Consider the following 22,887-nt stretch of genomic DNA (forward strand, 5'->3'; position numbering starts at 1 on the left):
TTATGCAAAGTTTAACGTAATAATTTTAGCTAGTGTGGTTGATGTAAGTTGAGATGACTATAAATGTTCCGTTGATTCAAATAAAAAATATTTAGACAGCTAGGATTTTTTACAGTGCACACACACACACACACACACACCTGTGTGAAGCCGAGTTTAATTCTCCTCTGTTTGAATGTTCTGGCGAACTGCTCGAGTTCCTCCAAGTCACTGGGCTCCTCTGGGTGTGGCGTCACTGTGGGGGCGGAGCTCATGGGCGGGGCTGAGGAAGGGGCGGAGCTGACCACACTCTCCACACTCTTCTCCCTCTGCAATGACCACAGCCTGTCGTCAAGATGATGCTACAGCACAGATTGGGGAAACACACTACTGTCTCAAACACGGCACTTGCAAACATACTGCAAAACAATTACCTGATTATATGCATGAAGATGTTTGCATAAATTGTGTTTTTAACAGTTAAAAAAAAAGCAAGGAAACAAATGTAGGTTTATATAGCATGCCAACATACAACTTTAAGTATGTGATAAGTACTGTTACAGTACTCCTGTATGTGAAAGAAGAATTTTTGCATTCATTTAATATGACGGGCTTTTAAAATGATCACACACTTACGTAATAATAGTAAGTTTGTTTCCTTGCTGCTTTAAACTGGTAAAAAAAAATTATAGAAATGACAAATGTTTGCATACAAACACAAAAAAAAAATGCATAAAATATGCAAGCATTTTTAATGCATATAATTAGATAATTATCAATCAGCTAAACTTTTTTTTAGCAAGGATGCATTACATTGATCAAAAGTGATAGTAAAGTTAGAAAGAATCTTTCAAATTAGTAAAATATATCACATATATTCCTCAACACAAAATGTTTGATTTCAAACTGAATAATGATGCGATTTAAATGCACTCAAATCTGAATACAGCATATGAGAATTATTTCTGAAAAACTGGAATATTGATGATTAAAATTCAGTTTGCATCAAACTTTTAAAAATAGAAAAATTATTTTATTACTATTTTCTTTCCCCAGTTTATTCTTCACATATAAATCATGTTGTACCAAACATAACAGAAAGTGTATATTTCATTGTAATAATATTTCATAATATTACTAACTAAATATTAATAAATTTCAAATGGCAGAAATGATATCCCTACAGTTAAACACAAGATACAACTTTTCAACGGAATGCTTTTAATAAACACATCAATTACTGCATCCCATAATGCAATGCAAAACATGTCATTTCTAATTTCTGAATTATAAAACTCCTTGTATTTCACACCATTTGCTAAACACAAGGTAAGTTCAGCCGAAAATGAAAATTTATTATTGTATCCTTCATTGAATCAAGTTCCAAACCTTACAACAACAAAATTTTTTTTAAGAAATCTTGGTATTTTGCCTTCCTGGGGTAATTTTTTCCAAGTAAACTGCTTTGTTATCTTTCTTCAAAACATGATTGGAATGACCAGTTTTCATTCTTGGGTGAACTTTCCCTTTAAATAAGCCCTTTACAGTTATCTTGTGGCATACCTGTGCTTGAAGGCCCAGTCTAGGTGGAGTGGTCAGGAGACTCCCTGGGCTTTGCTGAGGTAGAGGAATCAAATTTGGTGTCGAGAGCAAACCTGAGAAAGCATGAACTGCAATTATTTATGAAAGAAATCAGCACACACCAATGCAATGTGACGCTAATATCATGCTAAATTGAAATAAATGCAATAAATGCACAGGAACAGAGCATACAGAACCACTGATAAAATAATGCCCATTTAAACCTGAAATTACAACATTTTTGTCATTCTGATAACAATCGCAATTCTGAGTGTGCTACATAGTGAGTGGACTGTACAAATCACCTGTAGTAACATACTTATCCCACTATATCCAGCAGGACATAAGACGTTAATATATGAGTAGATTTAGGTTGGGATGTCAGGTTATTCAGACGTCCAGTTTTGATGTCCGTAATTTGACATCAAATGATGTTGATTTTACGTTTTAAGGACAACATTATTCAGACGTCCAGTTTTGATGTCCGTAATTTGACATCAAATGATGTTGATTTTACGTTGATTTTAGGTTGTGTTGGAAAGTGACCAAAATCCAACATTGAGCCAACATCTTAAACCAACGTCATATTGACGTTAAGTACTGACATTTATTTGACAGGTATGGCAACCAAAATCCAACGTCTGATAGACGTCATAGTGGTAACATTCACACAACTGTAACATCATTAGACGTTGACATTTGGTTGTTTTTAGGTTGTGTTGAAAGTGACCAAAATCTAACATCTGTCCGACGTTGGGTTCTGACGTCATCCAAATTTCATTTCCACCTAAAACTCAAGTCCCCTGCTTACGTCCTGGGCCTGCTGGGTATGTACAGTAGTCACTTTCTTCAAACACGCAATAGAAACTTTGTGCTTTAAACACTCAATAGGATAATATATGTTTACTTTTGCATTGCTCTACAAATCAATGAGTTGCTTGCTTCAAATTTGAGGTCTGCATTTCCGCGGCTGTACAGTGTGAGCCACGGGACCCGACCAGTTTTCTTGCGGCGAGGGAATAAATTTTCAACTAAAACGCAATATCGGTTGGTAACTGGTGTAATTTGAACGGGAGCAGGCGGTCTAACAATATAGCGCTCCCAACAAAAAGAGCGCATGCTCCAGAGAGAGAGAGAGAGTGTTTTTTGGGAGGTACATTTAATCTCTACATTCTTTGTGGCCCAATATGTACTTGCTATGTTATAGAAATAATAATATTTTGAGCCTCCAGAAGTAGTTGAAAATGCTTCAGATCAGATTACTTTCACAGTGTAAATAAACACTCATGTGGTCAATTGAGATCAGATAGCCTTTGCAGACGAACTCTCTGTTTACTGAGGGAATTTGCAGAGGTTAAAAGAGGATCAAATCACCAAGTTTAAGCGTCTGCTTGATATCAGAATAAGCGAAGCAGGTCTCAATAGCAGATTTAAACAGTATGCGAACAGTATGAAGGTGTACCTTGCTGACCCTGCTGTGCCTGGGCTTGAGGCAGCAGGAACTGAGCCGGAGACTGCAGAGGATGACCAGGCATCAGGACCAACTGCTGCAACTGCAACAACTGCTGAATGTCCTTCATAGACACACACACACACACACAGCATTAGCATGAAAAATATCACAGTCAAGTTGTGTTTGCATTGTACTCTTGGTGTTTATACTGGGTTAATTGAACCTTAACTCCTAGGCTCATTTTACACTGTGCACATGAATGACTTTTACAAATAATTTTCCAAAGCCGTGGTCAGCTTAAGCTAGTTAGTGGTTTAGTAAAAATATTTCACATTTTCAGTAAGTAGTTCAATAAAAAAAAAATAATGATAAAAATAGCTAAATAATTAAGACTTAAATTATAATAAAAAATGTATTAAAAATTAATGTAGTAAATAAATTACAAAATAATATCAAACACTAAAATAACATTGTTAAATAAATTTACATAAAATAAAACTCTAGAATAATTTATACATCTATACACACACACACACACACCAAACACACACACACACACACACACACACACACACACACACACACATATATATATATATATATATATATATATATATATATATATATATATACATTCATACATACATACATACATACACACACATTTTTTTAGAAATATCTTATTTTATATTAACGAATCAAATAATTTACTGAATGAGAATTTAGAGCTGCTTTAGTGCAGAATTTAAAATTGAACACCATTAATTCTGTTAATATATTATCCTGTCTATTACAGTACACCTGCTTAAATAAAAAAATAAATAAACAAATTTAAGGTCAATATTATTAGCCCCCTTATGGGTTCTAAAAATAACTAGAATCTTTTTTTTTGTAATATGTACTGTCATCATGGCAAAGACAAAACAAATTAGTTATTAAACTAGTGCTGATAAATAATTAATCGTGATTAATCACAACCAGCAGTTAGTTTTGACATAATATATGTGTGTGTACTTACGTACAGTTAAAGTCAGAATTATTAGTCCCCCTTTGATTTTTGAACAGAGCAAGGAAATGTTCACAGTATGTCTGATAATATTTTTAGTCTTATTTGTTTTATTTCGGCTGGATTAAAAGCAGTTTTTTATTGTTTTAAAAACTATTTTTAGGTCAATATTATTAGTACCCTAACCTGCTTAGTTAACCCAATTAACCTAGTTAAGCCTTTAAATGTCACTTTAAGCTGTATAAAAGTGTCTTGAAAAATATCTAGTCAAATATTGTTTACTGTCGTCATGACAAAGATAAAATAAATCAGTTATTAGAGATGAGTTATTAAAACTATTATGTTTAGAAATGTGTTGAGAAAATCTGCAGAAAACGGGGAAAAAATAGACAGGGGGCTAATAATTCTGACTTTAACTGTTTATTATGTCAAAACAAACTTTTATTTTGGATGTAGTTAATCATTGCCCAACACTAATTAAAACTGCTTTGAAAAAAAAAAGAATCTCTCTATAAAACAGCACTATAAAACAGAAAAAAATCCCAGGTGGGCTAATAACTTGAATTTAAATTCACAATAATGGAAGAACAGCAAATTGCAATCATTTTCTGTTCATAACCAACTGCATGCGACGTCACATCTGACCAGAAATGCTGCTTGAGTTGATATGAAGGACTCTTTTTCGGATACCTGGGCAGTGAGCTGGATGGGCTGTGACAGCAGCGGAGGCGGTGCTTGCTCAGCTTTGGCTTGAGACTGGGCTTGTGCTGCAGCCTGATTGGCCTGCTGCTGCGACTGCTGCTGATTGGCTGCGGCGGCTGCGTGGGCGGCATGCGCAGCGTTGGACTGCTGCACGGCTGCGGCTAAGAGCTGCGCTTGAGCCTGCTGCAACAACAACTGCTGCTGCGCCGGGAGGAGAGCGGCCAGCTGAAAGCAGCGCAGACGGGAGCAATGGGTGAAGAAAAAAGAAGGAAAGAAGAACAGTCACCAAAAGCAGCACAGCAGACCCTTGCCTAAGCAAGCAGGATCTGAGATTAGCATGGTTATGTTTACAATCAACCAGAAGCAGGCAGGTGGATTTGGTTAACAGAAACGTGAAGCGAAAGAGAAAGAAAGCCAAAGAGATTAATATCTGTATTTATTGTCCTTCATATAAATAATTGTATCAAATATAAAATAAAATGTGTATAGTCTTCACAAAAAAAAAAGGTTTAAATTTGGTTAGTTCTATATTGACATTCTACAATAATATTTATTTATTAATATTAATTATTTATTAATAATAATTAACTTTAAACCTTTTTTGGGGGTGAAAATACTAGTGGACTAAGACTTTTGCACAGTACTGTATATCCTCCTGAAAACCCCAAAAAAATTATTATTTTTTTGTTTCTGTTATTTTCTACATCCTTTGGGTCAAAAAAAGATTCTACAATTTAAAGTTTTTACATTTTTGTTGTCGTTTTTGTTTTTAATTAGCATATCCACTGTAGTGGACCACAGGACCATTTTAGTTCGAAACGACCCCCAAACTGTACAGGATATGGCTGCAAAGAAATATTAATAAAATATTAATGTAACAAAACCTAAATAAAAGCCATTTTTTCCTTTTGTATTGAAATTCCTGAAACAGTTTAGTCTGAGAGCTGAACTAAAAAAAAGAAAAAAAAGTAGTGATGTTAAACCAAAACAAATTTAACATAAAAGTGATTTAAAACTGATTGTCATTCTCTAATTGTCTCTACTTCTCTAATATATATATAGCATTTGCAAACATGTGACCAAAAATAGATTTAGATCTATATTCACAGTAATGTTTTAAACCCATTATGTGCTGTTAGGATGTTCTCATCTACTCTCATCTACTGTGGTGATTTTGAGTCTTAATTTGGCCATAACTTTTTCTGTTCCTTTTTTGGTGACAAATCTTATCTTGAAATTTTTCAACAAACATTTTTTGTTGAAATCAACATTTTTCAACTCAACAATACACTAAAATTGACTCCCCCTTTGTTATGTCGGTGATTGTTTTTGACCCATTGGCATCCATTAAATTACACTGATCTGAGTGTTTGTGTGCGCTTGGATGGGTTGAGGCTGGTTTATACTTCTGCATCAAGCACAAGTGTATGGTCCGGTGTAGCATTCACATGGTCACACAGCCCTCACGTGGCTGACATCAACATGCACCTCTCAAAAAATGAAACTACACGGCGCAGCATCGCGTAGCACAAGCTTTGTGATTGGTCGGCTTGGTATCTTTGACGAGTGTTGGTGGTGCTGAGAGTCGCGAGCCCGTTGGGGTGAGTGTTTACAAGTGTCGAGTCCCGTAAAGGAGCTCGAAATGGTAACTGTTGTTTTGCGCTTTATAAATACACATTACATTACAGTATAGTGTGTATGTGTGTGAGAGAGACCTTTGTGCACTTCCTTTGATATGTGATTAATTTGTGATTTGTAATAAATGTATTATTGATTTAAAAATAATAAAATCAATTATTATTTATTTGTAAAAAATGAAATTATTTTAAAGGCCTTCATTACTGCAAAAGTCAATAATGTATGCCATACACAAAAAACTGAAATCATATTTACTCATACACTGTTAATGAATTTTACATTTGATCAAGAATAATTTAATAATCAGTATTTTAAGTTAATCTAATCCTGTTTTCCAAAATGCTTATTACGGTTTTCATTTTTTTTGTCTGTCTTCACATGTAATCCTGTGTGTGTGCATTCTTGTGCTCATACATAAATGTACTGGTATGTATGTGGCCACTCATACCTGTGTGTGTGAGAGAGAGAGAGCTCATAGGTGTGTGTGAGAGAGAGCTCATAAGTGTGTTTGTGTGTGTTCTTACCCCAGCGAGTTGACTGCCTGCCAGCATGAGCTGTGTGTGTGGCAGAGCCGGCTGAGCTGGAGGAGGTGGAGGAGCGTGAACACTGGTCATCTCAGCGGCTTCCTCTCCTTTCACCTACAGACACACAAACACACACATAAGAAGAACACATATACAATCATAATATCATATCGTACTTTTTGTGTAGTAGTTGTACATTGTGCTCTACTCACATACAAACAAACACACAGTAGTTTTTATTAGAAGTCTGAACATTCTTTTACAGTTTCATTTAAATATTACCCTAAGTATTTATTTGTGAAATATTAATTTTGATTAATATTATTATTTATGATTTAGACACACATTTTCTTGACAACTATTTATGTTTTTATTTTAAAAATCTATTTAGCTTTAGTGGACTACAGTATGAAACAATACATTATAAATGAGTAAATAAAACAAAGAACAGAGATATTATATGTAAATAAATACTATTTAATGTTTAATTTTCAAAATGTTTTGTTGTTTTTTATGTTTTATTTATACATTGTGAAAAATTACAAAAATATACAAAAACATAAATATAAGCAAATACACTGAAGAGTATTTTGAGCAAAAAATAATAATAAATAAATAATAAGATAAAATAAATAAATAAATACATTTTATTAAACAATAATAATAATAAAAAAACAACACTAGTGCAATCATATATACAGAAAAAACAAGTCTAATCTTGGACATGTTTGCGAAGGGGTTCCCACAATTTAATAAAAATAGTGCTAGGTTGGTGAAGAAAGTACCTAATTTTTTCTAATTTCATAAAATAAAGAACATTTCTTGTCCAACAAGTGTGAGAAGGGGGGTGAGGGCTCTTCCAGATCACAAGAATTAATCGCCTAGCCAGAAGGGTTAAGACGGCTACAAAGTCTACAAAATGAGAGGGTAAAGTGTGGTCGGGCAGAAGAACCCCAAATAAACCAATAATTGGACACGGTGGGATATCAAATAGCTGATAGCGAGAGGAATCTACATTTTATGTTTAATTATTTGTGTTAAGTGCGGTTTCTTTACCTTTTTTTTTTTGTAAAATGTACAAACGATAAAGTTAAAACTATTCCTATACCATATAATTCAGCATATAGTATCCCTGACAACATTAAACCCACACATTAATGCATTAAGCTACATATAAGAAATGCCCATCTTAATTATAATCATAATATTTTGCATATTCAATGTTTATACAATCATTCCCATTAAAAATGTGTTAAATACTACAAATAATTAATGCTGTATTAAATCAATAGTATCTTAGCTTCATTACCAGTTTGCAAACAAACAAACCTGTCCAAAAGCAAACACACACACACAAACACACTCATTCATGTAATTACTCACGGATTCAGCAGAAGTGCAGCAATTAATCTGGCTTCATCATTTTAATAATAATCCATCTACTAACTGCGTCATCCGATCCCTCAATCCTTCTTTTCTGACCTCACTTCTGATCTCTCTGTCTCTTTTAATACTTTCACTCTTTCTCTCTCTCTCTTGCATCTACAGTGGCATCTTGTAAGGAATGCAGAAGAAATGGACCAAAGAATGCTTATTTGCATATTGTACTGTTAACATAGAACTGCCTGAAGGTATCCGCGTTATAAAAGGATTAGGCATCTGCACACACGCACAGAAGGCATCCACACACATACCTTTGTGTTGCTGGGTGCAGGGGAAAGGCAGAAAGGACTTGTTTTCATTGGCTGGGTCTGAAAGAAATGAAAGAGAATAAGATGTCACTTTATATTATGGTTTAAAATGGTGATTGGTTATTTTTAAGCAATTAAAAGTCCTTAAAGATTAAACATGTTCAGCTGCAGGTCATTGTTAGGGCCAGACAGAATCTGCGGACATTTTTTGCTATTTCTGCGCAGAATTTTGTAAAAATCTGCGGATTTATGCGGAATGATTTTGGGAGTATCGTAACAAAAAACATAATATATGAAATAAAAAATAATACTTTTTTACTTTTATTTAATGATTACAATGCAAATCCCATTAGATTCACTTTATTGGTAAACAAAGCAAGTCTCTCATATAATATCTCTACTAAAAGAGAGAAATAATTACTTTAAAAACTATTATAAAAACTTGTGAACTTCTTGTGAACATCTTTATATTAGTCAATCATATTACTGAAATTAATTGAAAAACTGAATAAATATATTTACATATATTTACACAAATAATAATAATAATATAAATAATAATTAATAATAATAATAAAATAGACTTAATGGGCTAAAAAATCTGTGGAAATCTGCAGATTCTGTTCATAGGACTTGTAGCTTACAGTTGAAGACAACATTATTATCCCTCCTGTGAATATTTAAATTCTCTTTTCAAGAATTCACACTTAGCTCACGATTAATACTTGTTTGGAATGCTGTCCCGAGAGAGACCCGAGGAGATTGCTTTAGTAATATTGGGTTATGTTAAAGCATTTGATAGACAGTGACACACTCACAGTCACAAATCTTTTGTTGAACAGATTCATCACTTTTGATGCTCATAAATGTTCATAAAAGTCCTCGTGCTTCATTTATTAGGAGGTCTGCTGAAGGGTTTGTATCTTTGATAAACTATAAGAGTTTGCGTTCATTGAAAAGTAAGAATGATAAATAAATCCATATGAAACAGTCCCTTAAAAGTGACGTGGCATCTTCAGTTTCGCACTCAGGTGCACTTTGCACTCATGCTACAAGCGTACCGTGCTAAAATCCCAACCAAACTGTGCTCTGGCACACCTCTTTCAACCAGTCCAGGGCTGCCCAACTGAATCACGTCTGCGCCTGATTCGGAGCACTCACACTTGTCAAACGAACAGGGAAATGGGGGTACGGTTTGGATAGCCTAGTACGAGTAAACCCTTAAAGGCTTAACTAGGTTAATTAGGCAAGTTAGGGTAACTAGGCAAGTCATTGGATAATAATGGTTTGCTCTGTAGCCAATCGAAAAAAAAAATCTTTAAAAAAAAATTTTTTTAAATAAACTTTTAGAAAATATATATTTTATTCCAAGCATGATAAACATATAAGGAATACTGTGAAAATTTTTACTTAAGGGAATAGCGTACAGAAAATTCCCAGGAGGGCTAATAACTTTGTCCTCAACTGAAAATAGTTTTTATAATATTCGCACTATTAAGATGAACTAAAAAACCTGATGTAATAAATACACTTTAACAAAAACAAAAAAGCAAAAAAAAAAACAAAAACATTCTTTATTTGTAACCATGTAGAACCTATAATAGTCATGGAAGCCTTTTATTAGACAAAAGTTTTCTGATTTCATTGTTGATTATTTACATTTTTTTATTATTTATTTTATTTGTATGAAAATAATCTATAATGAGAGCAACACGACAGCTTAGTGGTTAGCACTGTCGCCCCACAGCAAGAATGTCAGTGTTTCGAGTCCCAGCTGGGCCAGTTGGCATTTCTGTGTGGAGTTTGCATGTTCTCCCCGTGTTGGCGTGGGCTTCCTCCAGGTGCTCTGGTTTCCCCCAACAGTCCAAACACATGCGCTTTATGTGAATTGAATTAACTAAATTGGTCGTAGAGTATGAGTGTAAATCCGTGTGTGTAGGTGTTTCCCAGTACTGGGTTGCAGCTGGAAGGGTATCCGCTGTGTAAAACATATGCTGGATAAGTTGGCGGTTCATTCTGCTCTGGTGACCCCTGATAAATATAAAGGGACTAAGCCGAAGGAAAAAGAATGCATGAATGAATAATCCATAATGTACCCATATTGTTTTTTTTTTATTATTATTATTGGGTTTTTTTGTGGAAATGTTGACTGAAATGTTCTCAAAGAACCAAATATGGTTCTTATGATGCATAAGTAAATTTCTTTTTTTTTTATTCCCAAAAACTAAATTATGTTAATGCACCATGTTCAACATTTAATCAACAGAGACTTAATGTAGCTAACAATAGTGTAGCTTCAACTTTTCACCTCTTCATCTATCTCTGCATCTATCCATTCTGTTACTGCAGCAAGCAGCAGGCATCAAAGAGGAACAATGAACATGTTAGCCCCGGGACTGCCCCTAAATCCACCCGGGACGACATTTGCAAATGACAAATAAAGCGGTTAATCGTTGTTTCAAAGAAAGAGTTGCACTATTCTGGTTATGTATGCGGCAAAAAGAATTGAATATTTTATTAGCTGCGTACATAATTGGTTTTAGCGTTCAGGCAAATATACTAACTATTTAGGATCCACTTTAGTACGTTTAGTGCGTTTTTAAAAATGGATTTAAAGACACTTCGTATAAAGTTATTATAAGCTATAATTAACCTAGTTCAGCCTTTAAATGTCTCTTTAGGATGTATAGAAATGTCTTGAAAAATATCTAGTCAAATATAATTTACTGTCATCATGGCAAAGATAAAATAAACTAGTTATTAAAGATGAGTTATTAAAACTATTATGATTAGAAATGTGTTGAAAAAAAAATCTTCCCTCCGTTAAACAGAAATTGAGGGAAAAAATTAACAGGGGGGCAAATAATTCTGACTTCGACTATATATGTATATTGTACACATGTAAAGTACAGTATATTGAACATTGGTGGTTATTATTCAAGGGCATCTATTATACAGTGGGACAAATATCTGTAATATTTGTTTTCCCTCAAAATCGAACCTCAAGTCCACGTTTTTCCGAGCCTCTTTTTTTTCTGTAGATTATTTTTACTGTACAACTCAGTCATCGACACCGAAGCGCTAACACAAAGTTTGCGCAGAAAGCTGTTCACTCACCTGATCGCTGGCCTCTGGACTGTTCCTCTCAGAGTCTGTGAAACACACACACACACACACACACACACACACACACACACACACACACACACACACACACACACACACACACACACAAGGACACATCGGGTCAGAATAGTGCCTCAGGCTGCAGCCCTCACATCAACAAAAGCATGGTCTGGTTAGCCAGAGGCATTGCATTATTGGAATACCATGGAGCGTTTAACCTGGGTTACTGTATGCTGTGTGTGTGTGTGTGTGTGTGTGTATGTGGATCAGATTGGGGCCACAGCTGACTAAAATGTTCTGTGTGTGTGATTCAGACCGAGTGGAAAATGTGAGAATTACTACAATACACAATCTTATCACAATTCCACACACACACACACACACACACACACACACACACACACACACACACACACACAAATGCACATCTAGGAATATTCATGAATCATAGATTTACAATAACACCCAATGCATTCAAGTAAACCTCTAAATATTGATTGTAACATTGCATACCATTGATTGTGTAGGCAATGCACATTATAATTTGATTGACTGTGTATTTATTGAATGTAAAAGCTCTAAGTGTAATTAAAAGAATAGTTATTTTTACCTGTACTGTCCACTGGAAGTTCAGTTCCCATCTTGTCATCCTCCATAGCTTTAGACATCCTGATATCGACTGAAACAGAGAGAAAAAACTGACTGAAAACACATCTTATGTTTGGATTTTTTTAATTAATCACGTTTGTATCATCAACCACATGAAAGAGAAGCTGACAGATACTCTGTTTCCATCCTCAAGATTCACGGTTTATATGTGAAGGTGTATAGTAGCTGCTGAAACCTTTGTTTTTCATTCTGGTGTTGTCATTTCTCGACCCATTTTCGGTCAAAAAAAATTATACACTACAAACATAACACTGTTTTTGGTATCTGAATTAAGCGTTTAAACATTTTGTGCAACTATTAGCACACTTTGAGACCAGTTAAAAGGAAAAAGAAATACAAATTCATGAAGTTTTAATATCGATTATAATTTAAATGAAGGATCCAACAACAAAAAGAGGGATACATTTTTTTTTTTACCTGTTTGCCTTTTAACAATTCACTTAAACTATTTAGGGTACTCATATTAATTTTAAATTTGAGATTATTATTATTTTAAAAAATATATTATAATATTATAAATATTTTTATATTAAATTAACATATTATGCCACATTATTAAATATATTAGTAGTAAATAAGCAAATATATTACATTTAAAAGACCAAAACACAACTATAACAAGCAAGTAATATTGCAAATAGTCTGATCTTTTCTTACAGAATCATCGGGACATCACTGAAAACTATTAAAAAAATGGATGTAAAATGTAAAGTATATATTTTTTAAATGTAAAAAATAACTGTGCAGAACTGTAAAATCCATTATTTAACAAGAAAAAGTTACAGCAAAGACACTATCACAGAATTTGTCTTAACATTTAAGTCCATGGTTCTATCCAGTTTATTATAATACATCCTAACATGAGTAACTGTTTATATTAATAATTATTAAGCTAGCATAATATAGATCGTGATATTATTAACGCAAATGCATCAATTAAACAATTAAATCAATTCCTTAAATCAATCAAGGAAATAATGTCACAATATTTTAAAAAATCATCTAAACTATTGATTTAACTTTTTTAAATATACTAACAAATAAGTACATGTATTATTTTTAAATAAGCATGCTATTAAATAGTTAAAATGCAACTATAATATTCAAATAGCCTGATTTTCTGACATAATATAAAACAATTACATAAAATAAAATAAATATTTATAGCAAAGGCACTTTATCACAAGATTTGTCTTAACATTTTAGTCCATGGTCCTATCCAGTGCATGATAATACCTAATAATATGAATAATTGTTTATATTGATAACTATTAAGCTAGCATAATATAAATATACATACAATTGTTTTAAAAATGCATCTATAATACAATTAAATCAATTCTTCAAATCAATCAAGTACAGTACGTCAAATAAATCATCCAAAATATTTATTTAACTTTAAAAATATACTTAAACATGACTATATATATATATATATATATATATATATATATATATATATATATATATATATATATATATATATATATATATATATATATATATATATGATCATTAAATAAGCATGTTATTAAATAGTTAAAACACAACTATAATATTTTAAATAGGCAGCTATTTTCTGACAGAATCATCTGAACAAATAATTATTTTAATATACTAATTACTAAGTAAATAATGAAATCTATAAATTTATTTTGTTTTAACCTGAATTTAAATATAACACAGCCACTTATTTGAGTGTCCGTACAAATGTGATGCATTTATTATAGTAATAACAAAAAAAATGTGCATAATTATATGTAACTCACAATAAAACTAAGCTTACATAAGAGAACAATATAATGTAATCATAATACAACATAGCATTTATCTGACAGTGTCGGTACAAACTGGATGCATTTATTATAGTAATACCAAATGAAATATGCATAATTAAATGTAACTTACAATAAAACTAAGCTTACATAACATAATAAAGATAAATATAATCATAAAACAACATTATATAATCATAATGTAACATTTATTTTACAGTGTGTGAGTACAAATTTGATGCATTTATTTTAGTAATAACAACAAAACTATGCCTAATTATGTGTAACTCATAATAAAAATAAGCTTAAATAACATAATAAAAGGTAAATATAATATAAAATTATCATAATATAACATTTATTTTAATGTGTCAGTACAAATTTAATGCATTTACTATTGTAATAACAACAAAATGAAGCTTAATTATTTGTAACTCACAATAAAACTAAGCTTAAAATAATAAAGCTTACGTAACATAATAAATTTAATATAATATAGTAAAATATAATACAAAATAATTTAATATAACATAAGCTCCAAAACTATTAGATCTTTAATTACAAAACCACAATATAATATAACATAATATAATACAATATAATATAATATAATATAATATAATATAATATAATATAATATAATATAATATAATATAATATAATATAATATAATACAATATAATACAATATAATATAATATAAGGTCCTAAACTATTAAATTCATAATTAAAAACCACAATATAATATAATATAATATAATATAATATAATATAATATAATATAATATAATATAATATAATATAATATAATATAATATAATATAATATAATATAATAAGCTTAATCCAAGCTGTTGATAACTATATTAGATCTCAAATTACTAAACCAAACAGCTCGGCGTCAAAAAGTCAATTTCCATCAGAGGAAGCACAATGGTTCTATCCGTCTTTCCCTTTGTCCTTTACTTTTCTATCTGATTGTGTTTCGGTGCAGTTTGACACTCTCTTCATCCTAATACAGCACCTGCGCCTCCCAGGTCCCGTCCCGCGCGCCATCATTCATACCAACACACACGCAACAGCTGATTTGATCCCGCCAGAGCACATGTTGCACTTCACACGACCATAACAGCTTTTCTCTCTCTTACTCACGGCTCAAATTGATGGCCACATCAGAGGCGCTACACACCGCCATTTCCACCGGCAAATTGATTTCCCCGTCCGGCTTAGTTATTGTTAAATTAGTCGAAATTACATGGCTGGAATGAGCTGAAGATCTATTAGAAAGACTGCTTTTTATGGAAGCAGTCACAACAATCACACACAAATAGCATAAACCAATTTTCAGGAAAAGCTGAATTAATTAAAAACAAATAGAAACACAGAGAAATTTGGAGATAGAAAGCAGAATAAATGAGTTGCTGACTTAAATATTTTAAGTTGAACCAACAACTTGCATTAACATGCCTAAAAATATTAAGTTAAACTTAATTTTAATAAATTAAAGTTATTGAAATGACTTTTTATGACTTCACATTTACTAGTTTATTTTCCATTTAAAACATAATTATATTAATAATTTATATTTATATTTGATTAAATATAAAATATTTTATATATATATATATATATATATATATATATATATATATATATATATGAAATATTTTATATTTAATCAAATACAAATAATATATATATATATATATATATATATATATATATATATATATATATATATATATATATGTATATATGTATATATGTATATATGTATATATATATATATATATATATATATATATATATATATATGTTCAAATTCCAAAAATCAGTGTAGCGAGGAAAGCAAATTAAAACAATATAACGTAACTAAAATTAGTACGCATTTCAGAAAATATAAGCAAATATACATTGAGATTATTACACATTATAGTATCTGCAAATAAATAATAGTTCTTATACTTGTAGAGGGTTTCTGCAGGTTTCAAGTTCAATTAAAAAAATTAAGACAATTTTAAGATCATTAAGAATGAAATTTTAGACTTCTACAGGGCTAAATGCTTTTTTTTAGTTAAAAAAGATTTTTGCTTGCCTTATCAAAAAATGATTCAAATTTAATAATACAACAATAATAATTTTAATTAAATTTTTTTTAAATTTTCAAAAATATCCATTCATAAACCCTATAACCCTTACCAAGAACAGAAGCTAAAGAGATATGCTGTTAGAACTACTTGATTAAATATTTTTTACAACGTGAACAAAAGAAAATTAAGACCTTTTAAAAGAATTTAAGACCTACAACACAACATTTCAGTAGATTTGGGACTTTTTTAGGTCTAGAATTTAGCTTTTAAGACTTTGTAAGACCCCGTTGATACCCTGTTATATTAATTCAATTAAAATATATTTATTTATATGGTTTAGCTGAATGTCAGAAATAATTTGTCAAAATAAAATAAAATCTTTAAATTAAGCAACTTAAATCTAAAGTAAACATTTTAATAAGACATGTAATCTCAGATAATAAGACATTAGTATGATTTTTTACTTACCTCATCACTCAATAATCCAATAAGTCAAAATACATACTAATGCCTAATTTAAGTCTGATTTCACAATCAGTGTACTATTGCACAAAAGGAAAAGTTCATTCTACACCCTCAAAACGTCAAGCAATGTTTAATATTATTAGTACTCCATTTTAGTGAACATTGGCCAGCTTATGTTGTTAAAACACTCATTTTCAAGCATATTACAATATTGATTATAGTCATCATATTACATGTACTTTTTTTTTTAAATCAAAAAAATGTACAAATATTTGATGAAAATGTTTTGATGATTCAAATCAATGTATTTTACTTCATATTCAATCCGTTATGGGAGGCCAAAAACAAAACAAAACCATGTCTGTCTTAATTAATACACAAAATATAACCATAAAACTCTATTAGATTCAGTCATTTCAGTAAAATGAATACATTCTTACTGGTTTTGCAGGTCGGTGTGTTTGTGACTCACCAGAACTCTCTCTGTCCTGTGAGAAAATCTCCTTCACCGTATTATAAGCCATTATCATCACCATCGACACTTTTTTTGTTTCACAAATTTCACTTGCTTTAGTCATAAAAGGCAGAGTCGAATTAAAGTCACTTTCCAAACGAGGCAAACGAAACCTCCATCCTCCGCCACCCACCGCATTCGACTGAGGCTAAATGAGGATGAATTACTCACTGAAATTGATAGTCAAATGAGTGGAAATGAAAGAAAAGATTGATCACCTGGCGTCCAGACACTCGCGCTACTGAGGTGAAGGAGAGATTGCGATCGTAAGCACAGTGTAAATCACAGTCAGTGGGCCATCGGCTTGTTTTTTTCATGATGTAAAGCCACGAAAGGCCTAGAGAGGTGAACATGACGCGCGGGTTGCATAAAACTGTCTGGCACTTCCTTCTTGTGTGTCTCAAGACCCTTCGGTTTTTGAAAATGAAGCTACCAGGATCCACAAAGAAGCTCTCATTCTTGGTTTCATTTCAACACTGTAAAAAATGCTGGGTTCCACACAATTAATTTGTGTTGGGACAACATGAAGGAATTAAGGTAATTTATCAGTTTTTACTAATTTAAGTAAATTAAACATACAATATTCAAGATGTCCCCCAAAATCATCAAGAATTGTGTTGTTTCAGCTCATTTTAATTATGTAGTTTGAACAAACAGCTAACTCAATTTTTGAGTGAACAAAACTCCACAATGCAAAATACTGATTATAAAAATCTATAATACAGTGTAAAAACGAAATAATCGCTAATAAACCAAAAAACGATTTAGGAAAATAAATTACGAATGATCAAAAAAAAATACCAAATACTTTTCATATGACATTTATTCTTTTTATTTTTATGTATTAATAAAGTAATTTAGCATTTAATACATTTAACTTATTCCTTAATATTGTTAGAGGCGATTTACATATTTAAAATTATGCATTACATTGTGTCCTATAAAAAAAGTAAACGTTCACATAATTGATGCCTAGCTTCATGTACGAAAATGAACAAATAAACAAATTTAATGAATTCAAAATAATTATTGTTTATTTTAAGTTGACTTTACTTCAAGAAAAAAAAGTGTATTAACCTGTTGTAATTCGCAACTGTTAAGTTGACTTAACTTAATTTTTCTAATTATGTACAGTTTATTTACATAAAAAATAAAGGCAAAGGATTTACTCACTATTTTAAATTACAGTGAACTAATTGCTTTTAATGCAACTGTCTTTTATGCTTATTACTTATTCTTTATTATTATTAAAAGCAATTTACATATTTAAAATGATGCATTAAATTGTGTTTTATAACAAAAAGAAAAGTTCACAAAACGAATGCAGGTTTATGGAAAAAAGAAACAAACAAACAAAAAAATATGAACTGACCTCACCTTTATTTCAACTGATTCCATTGGTTTTTAAAGTAAAGTCAACTAATCACTTTTATTTGAACTGATTCAAGTGTTTTTTTACGAACAAATTGCTTTTATTTCAAGTGATTCAATTACGTTAAGTAAAGTCAACTAATTGCTTTTATTTCAACTGGCGCAACCACTTTAAGTATACTCAACTAATCGCTTTTATTTCAACTGGTTCAACAGGTTTTTTTTTTTTAGTAAAGTCAACTAATCGCTTTTATTTCAACTGATTTAATCACTTTTATAAAGAAAAAGTCAGCTAATCACTTTTATTTCAACTGATTTCATCACTTTTTAAGTAAAGTCAACAAATCGTTTTTATATCAACTAATTCGATCACTTTTTTTAAAGTAAAGTCAACAAATCACTTTTATTTTAACTGATTCAACCACTTTTTGAGGAAAAGTCAACAAATTGCTTTTATTTCAACAGTTTCAATCAATCAGTGTAATTAGAGTGTGCATCTAATTATTAAAACTTCTTCATAACAAAAATTAAACATATATTTAAAGATGATAGTATTTTAGATTTATTCATAAAAGCTCATTTGGCGCAGTGTAATATTTCCAAGATTTGACCAATAGAAAGACTACAGTTTATAGATAATTATAAAATCTTTTTACAATAGCTTTGATTCTTTACGGAGTTCCATTTCAAATAAAGACTGACCTTTTTACTCGAAGGACACAATAAACATGACTAATTGACACAAACCCACCCGATTGGAAATATCATATTCCGATGATACTACTGTGATGGTATACAAACGTGAAGGTTGATTCTCATGCAATTGATTCTGTGTCAGTATTACCCACAAACCTCTGTGCTGTGAGTCAGTCTAGTGTCACCTCCATTTCCTGTCTAAATGTGCGGCCTTCCACTCACTGTCATCACACACACACACACACACACACACACACACACACACACACACACATACATGCATACACGTGCGACGAGTAATGTCAGATATTCTTGGAAAAACTCGATCAATCAGCATCAGTCACATCTTTTAAAGGGCATAAGGCTGACTGGAGGAAACAAATTCACTAGTCATGTTCCTAGACTGTTATATTTATAAAAATGTGTATTGGAAAGCATTTTAAACTGTGCCTATCCTAAATGTTATATTTACCAAATTTACAAAAATGCAAATTTAAATAAATATTAATGCAAATATGATAATAACAAATAAAATTACATTAATTAGCTAGATTTGAAATTTTAGATTTAAAATTTCCAATAATGTCAATTATTCTGCACAAAAATGTATACAGAGTTGAACATTTTTTAAGATATATTTATTTCAGTATTATATTAGAGACATATGATTATGCTATTAGGCTGGTTAGCACTTTTATTTTGCAAGATAATCCATTTTGGTAAGTATATTAAAATTTGATTTACACAAGTAATTTCCAAGACATCATTTCAAATTAAATAATTAAAATGTTAAAATATGCGTAACAATGTTCCACCATCATTCATCATAATCGATTATTTTTATTAAATAATAAAAAACTTTTTTCTAATCTATGTTTATTAAAATACATTTTAAACTTAACGACCTTGCTAAATTTAAATACATTTTTAATGATTAAATAAATCCTTGCTGAAAAATGGGTAAAACTTTGTGGTTTAAAAGAGAGTGGCAAAGTATAAATGGTACAACTAACGGGTAAAACGAGGCTTCATTTTGATCTTTATAACACAGTATTTTATTATGTCATTAATTTATTCTAAACATGTCTGACAATATTTTCTTGGTATATAAACTCCTGTACGATGGTGATAACATGCTGATTGGGTATTGATGTAAACACTCTGATACAGATAAAGATTTGTTTTCCTTTGTTATTTTTTGCTTCTATAACAAAGTAATGCACTAGCGCAAATGCAGACTCAGCAGAGCAAAACTGATACACTGGCCTCATTACAACTTAATTTACTCCCATAAATCCTCGTGTGAACATCTCACCATTGTATCCAGCACAAAACAAAACTAACACACTCAATATCTCGTCCTTAAACTAAAAGCTCATCCTTTCGCACAATATCTGGCTTCTGCAGCTGCTTATTTTATCATATTGTGTTGTAGTTTACTCATTTGTAATCTAATGTGACGGTCTATGTTCGATCAGTGACTTTGAGTACTATAAAACATGGACAAATCCAAATGTTGGCATAAATTTGGGCCTATAAATTTATTGGTAATGCTTTAGTATAGTAACCAATTTGCTTATTAGCATGCTTATTATTAAGGTTTAGGCTGTTTATTATAATTTTTATTATCATTTATTATTTAAGTACATATTCTGCATGATCTTATTCTACATACCTAATCCTACCCAATAACTAAACCCAACTACAACCTTAATAACAATTAATAAGCAGCCAATTAGTTATTTATTAAGCTAAAAATCTTACTTAATGGGTTGTTAATATCGAGAATTGTACCTTAAAATGAAGTGAGACCAATATGCTTCATAAAATTAACCCTTCAGTTAGTTTTGACCATATTTTGATTCAAAATTGGGTTGAAATAACCCAATTTGTGTTAGTGTATTTACACACACACACAGACACTTCACTGATACTCTACACAATAAAATAATTGCATATAATTACTTATCACTTAAAAAATGGATTGCTTTACCCTGGATTTGCGTAAAATATGGGCAAACAAATGGTTTTTATTACACTTTAAGCCCAACCTATTGGGTTTGTTAATACTTAATCCAAATTTGGCTTTAAACACCCAACATTTATTTTATTCTATCCACAAGAAAAGCACTGAGACCAACTACACCCCGATTGCATACACCAGCACTATATTACACCTCATATACAAACACACACGCTGATATTCAAGCCTCTTGCATTCCTCCAGAGAGTTGCTCCTGACATTTCATTACTTTTGGCCTCAGTCCAGTTAGTTTTGATGTCCTCTCATTAGCAGAGTCTGTTAGTGAAGGCGAAGCTAATTAACCTTGCGGCCCCCTCTCGAGAGATCATTAGAGGGAAGGAAAGCGAGGAAAAGAGAGAGAGGGAGAGAGAAAGAAAGACACTGACTTACCTGGAATTCAGACATTTCGCCATAGCCGCCATTTTATAAATAAACCACAGCCTTCAGTCTGCTTGAGTCTCTCAGGTTTACAAGTGTGAGACTTCAATTCACCTCACCGTGCCCTAATAAGCTGACCAATCCTGGCTCTCTGTCAAAAATTCATGCTAATTGCTGAGTGAATATTCATAATATTGTTAGAATACTCAAAAAGTCGTACTTAAAAAGAGCTCAAGTTGAACTAGAATTAATAGTTATATGGTAGAAAGAATGAATGAAGGCTCATACAGTCACTCTCTCCTCACTTCCCCCCTACATTTTCTCACTCTCCGCCTTCAACCATCGATGTGTTTTACCCCTACACTTCCTCTGAACGCAGGTACGAGTGAACACACGCACGAAAAAGGAAAAAGTTATTATCTTGAGGCACAAACCAGGTAAAATATGTGGTTATTCTTTGTTGTGGGCAGTCATCAGGGCTGGTTTGAAGTGGTGGAGATTAATGTTAAGAAAGGAGGAGGCTGAAAGACACAGAGGGAAGCACTCAGAGCTCAAGTCAGCATAAGAAAGTGCTGGGGTGGCTGGAAAGTGCTCATCACGACGACGAAAACACAAGCAGATCTGATTTTAGTTCTTCACACGCCTCTATTTTCCACTGCTCGTTCTCTCAATGCGCTAAAATTAACACATTTCAAAATGAAATGAAACCGAAATGGCGCAAATGCACCGCAAGAGGGCAGCAGCGGCTTTAAATACCATCAAACCGGCTTCACGAGCAGCTTTGCAGATCAAACGAGCGATTTCTTGTAAGTTTTCGACTTTAACTTTAAGTTTCTTAGGTTTAATTTGACTTATTTTAAGGTTAGAAGTCTAATTAACATAGCTTTTGTTATATGTGAATGAGATTAGCTTAAAAACGAAACTAATATTAAACACCTACGAGTCCTCACAGACGAACGGATGCTTCTCTGGTATTTTCCCTACCCTTTCCCTTTTCTATTATTGTGTTATTTATAAATGTTAACAGGATAAACATTATCTGTGAATTGAAAGAGAGTCTAAACTGAGCAGCTTTGCCTATCAATAGAAACGTGTTTGTATAATCTTTATCCATGAACATATTAATATTACGTTCTGTACTGTCCAATCTTTGAAAGGCAAGTCATTTTTATCGTCGTCAATTATTTCGATGCTGACTTCTGTGTTTT

General features: G+C 31.7%; 1 protein-coding gene across 12 annotated transcripts in view; it reads right to left on the reverse strand.

Moving 5' to 3' along the window:
- The window catches only part of pou2f2a (POU class 2 homeobox 2a), a 104,175-nt gene that overhangs the window by 14,427 nt on the left and 66,861 nt on the right, over window positions 1-22,887 (reverse strand). For 4 of the 12 annotated variants that reach the window (XM_087295333.1, XM_087295329.1, XM_087295337.1 and 1 more), the window contains 8 exons: window positions 12,311-12,379; window positions 11,692-11,726; window positions 8,578-8,634; window positions 6,884-6,997; window positions 4,710-4,946; window positions 3,023-3,134; window positions 1,543-1,634; window positions 141-308 (listed from right to left, as the gene is read on the reverse strand). In XM_087295333.1, the coding sequence (XP_087151459.1) occupies window positions 141-308; window positions 1,543-1,634; window positions 3,023-3,134; window positions 4,710-4,946; window positions 6,884-6,997; window positions 8,578-8,634; window positions 11,692-11,726; window positions 12,311-12,379 (884 nt within the window). Of the gene's footprint in view, window positions 1-140; window positions 342-1,542; window positions 1,635-3,022; window positions 3,135-4,709; window positions 4,947-6,883; window positions 6,998-8,266; window positions 8,433-8,577; window positions 8,635-11,691; window positions 11,727-12,310; window positions 12,380-22,887 lie in introns of those variants that run through there. The other 8 variants (XM_087295332.1, XM_087295328.1, XM_087295335.1 and 5 more) reach the window with 3 other exon arrangements.

This window comes from Danio rerio, chromosome 19, assembly GCF_052040795.2.
Source record: "Danio rerio strain M-AB ecotype USA chromosome 19, GRCz13ab, whole genome shotgun sequence".
NCBI lineage: Eukaryota > Metazoa > Chordata > Actinopteri > Cypriniformes > Danionidae > Danio > Danio rerio.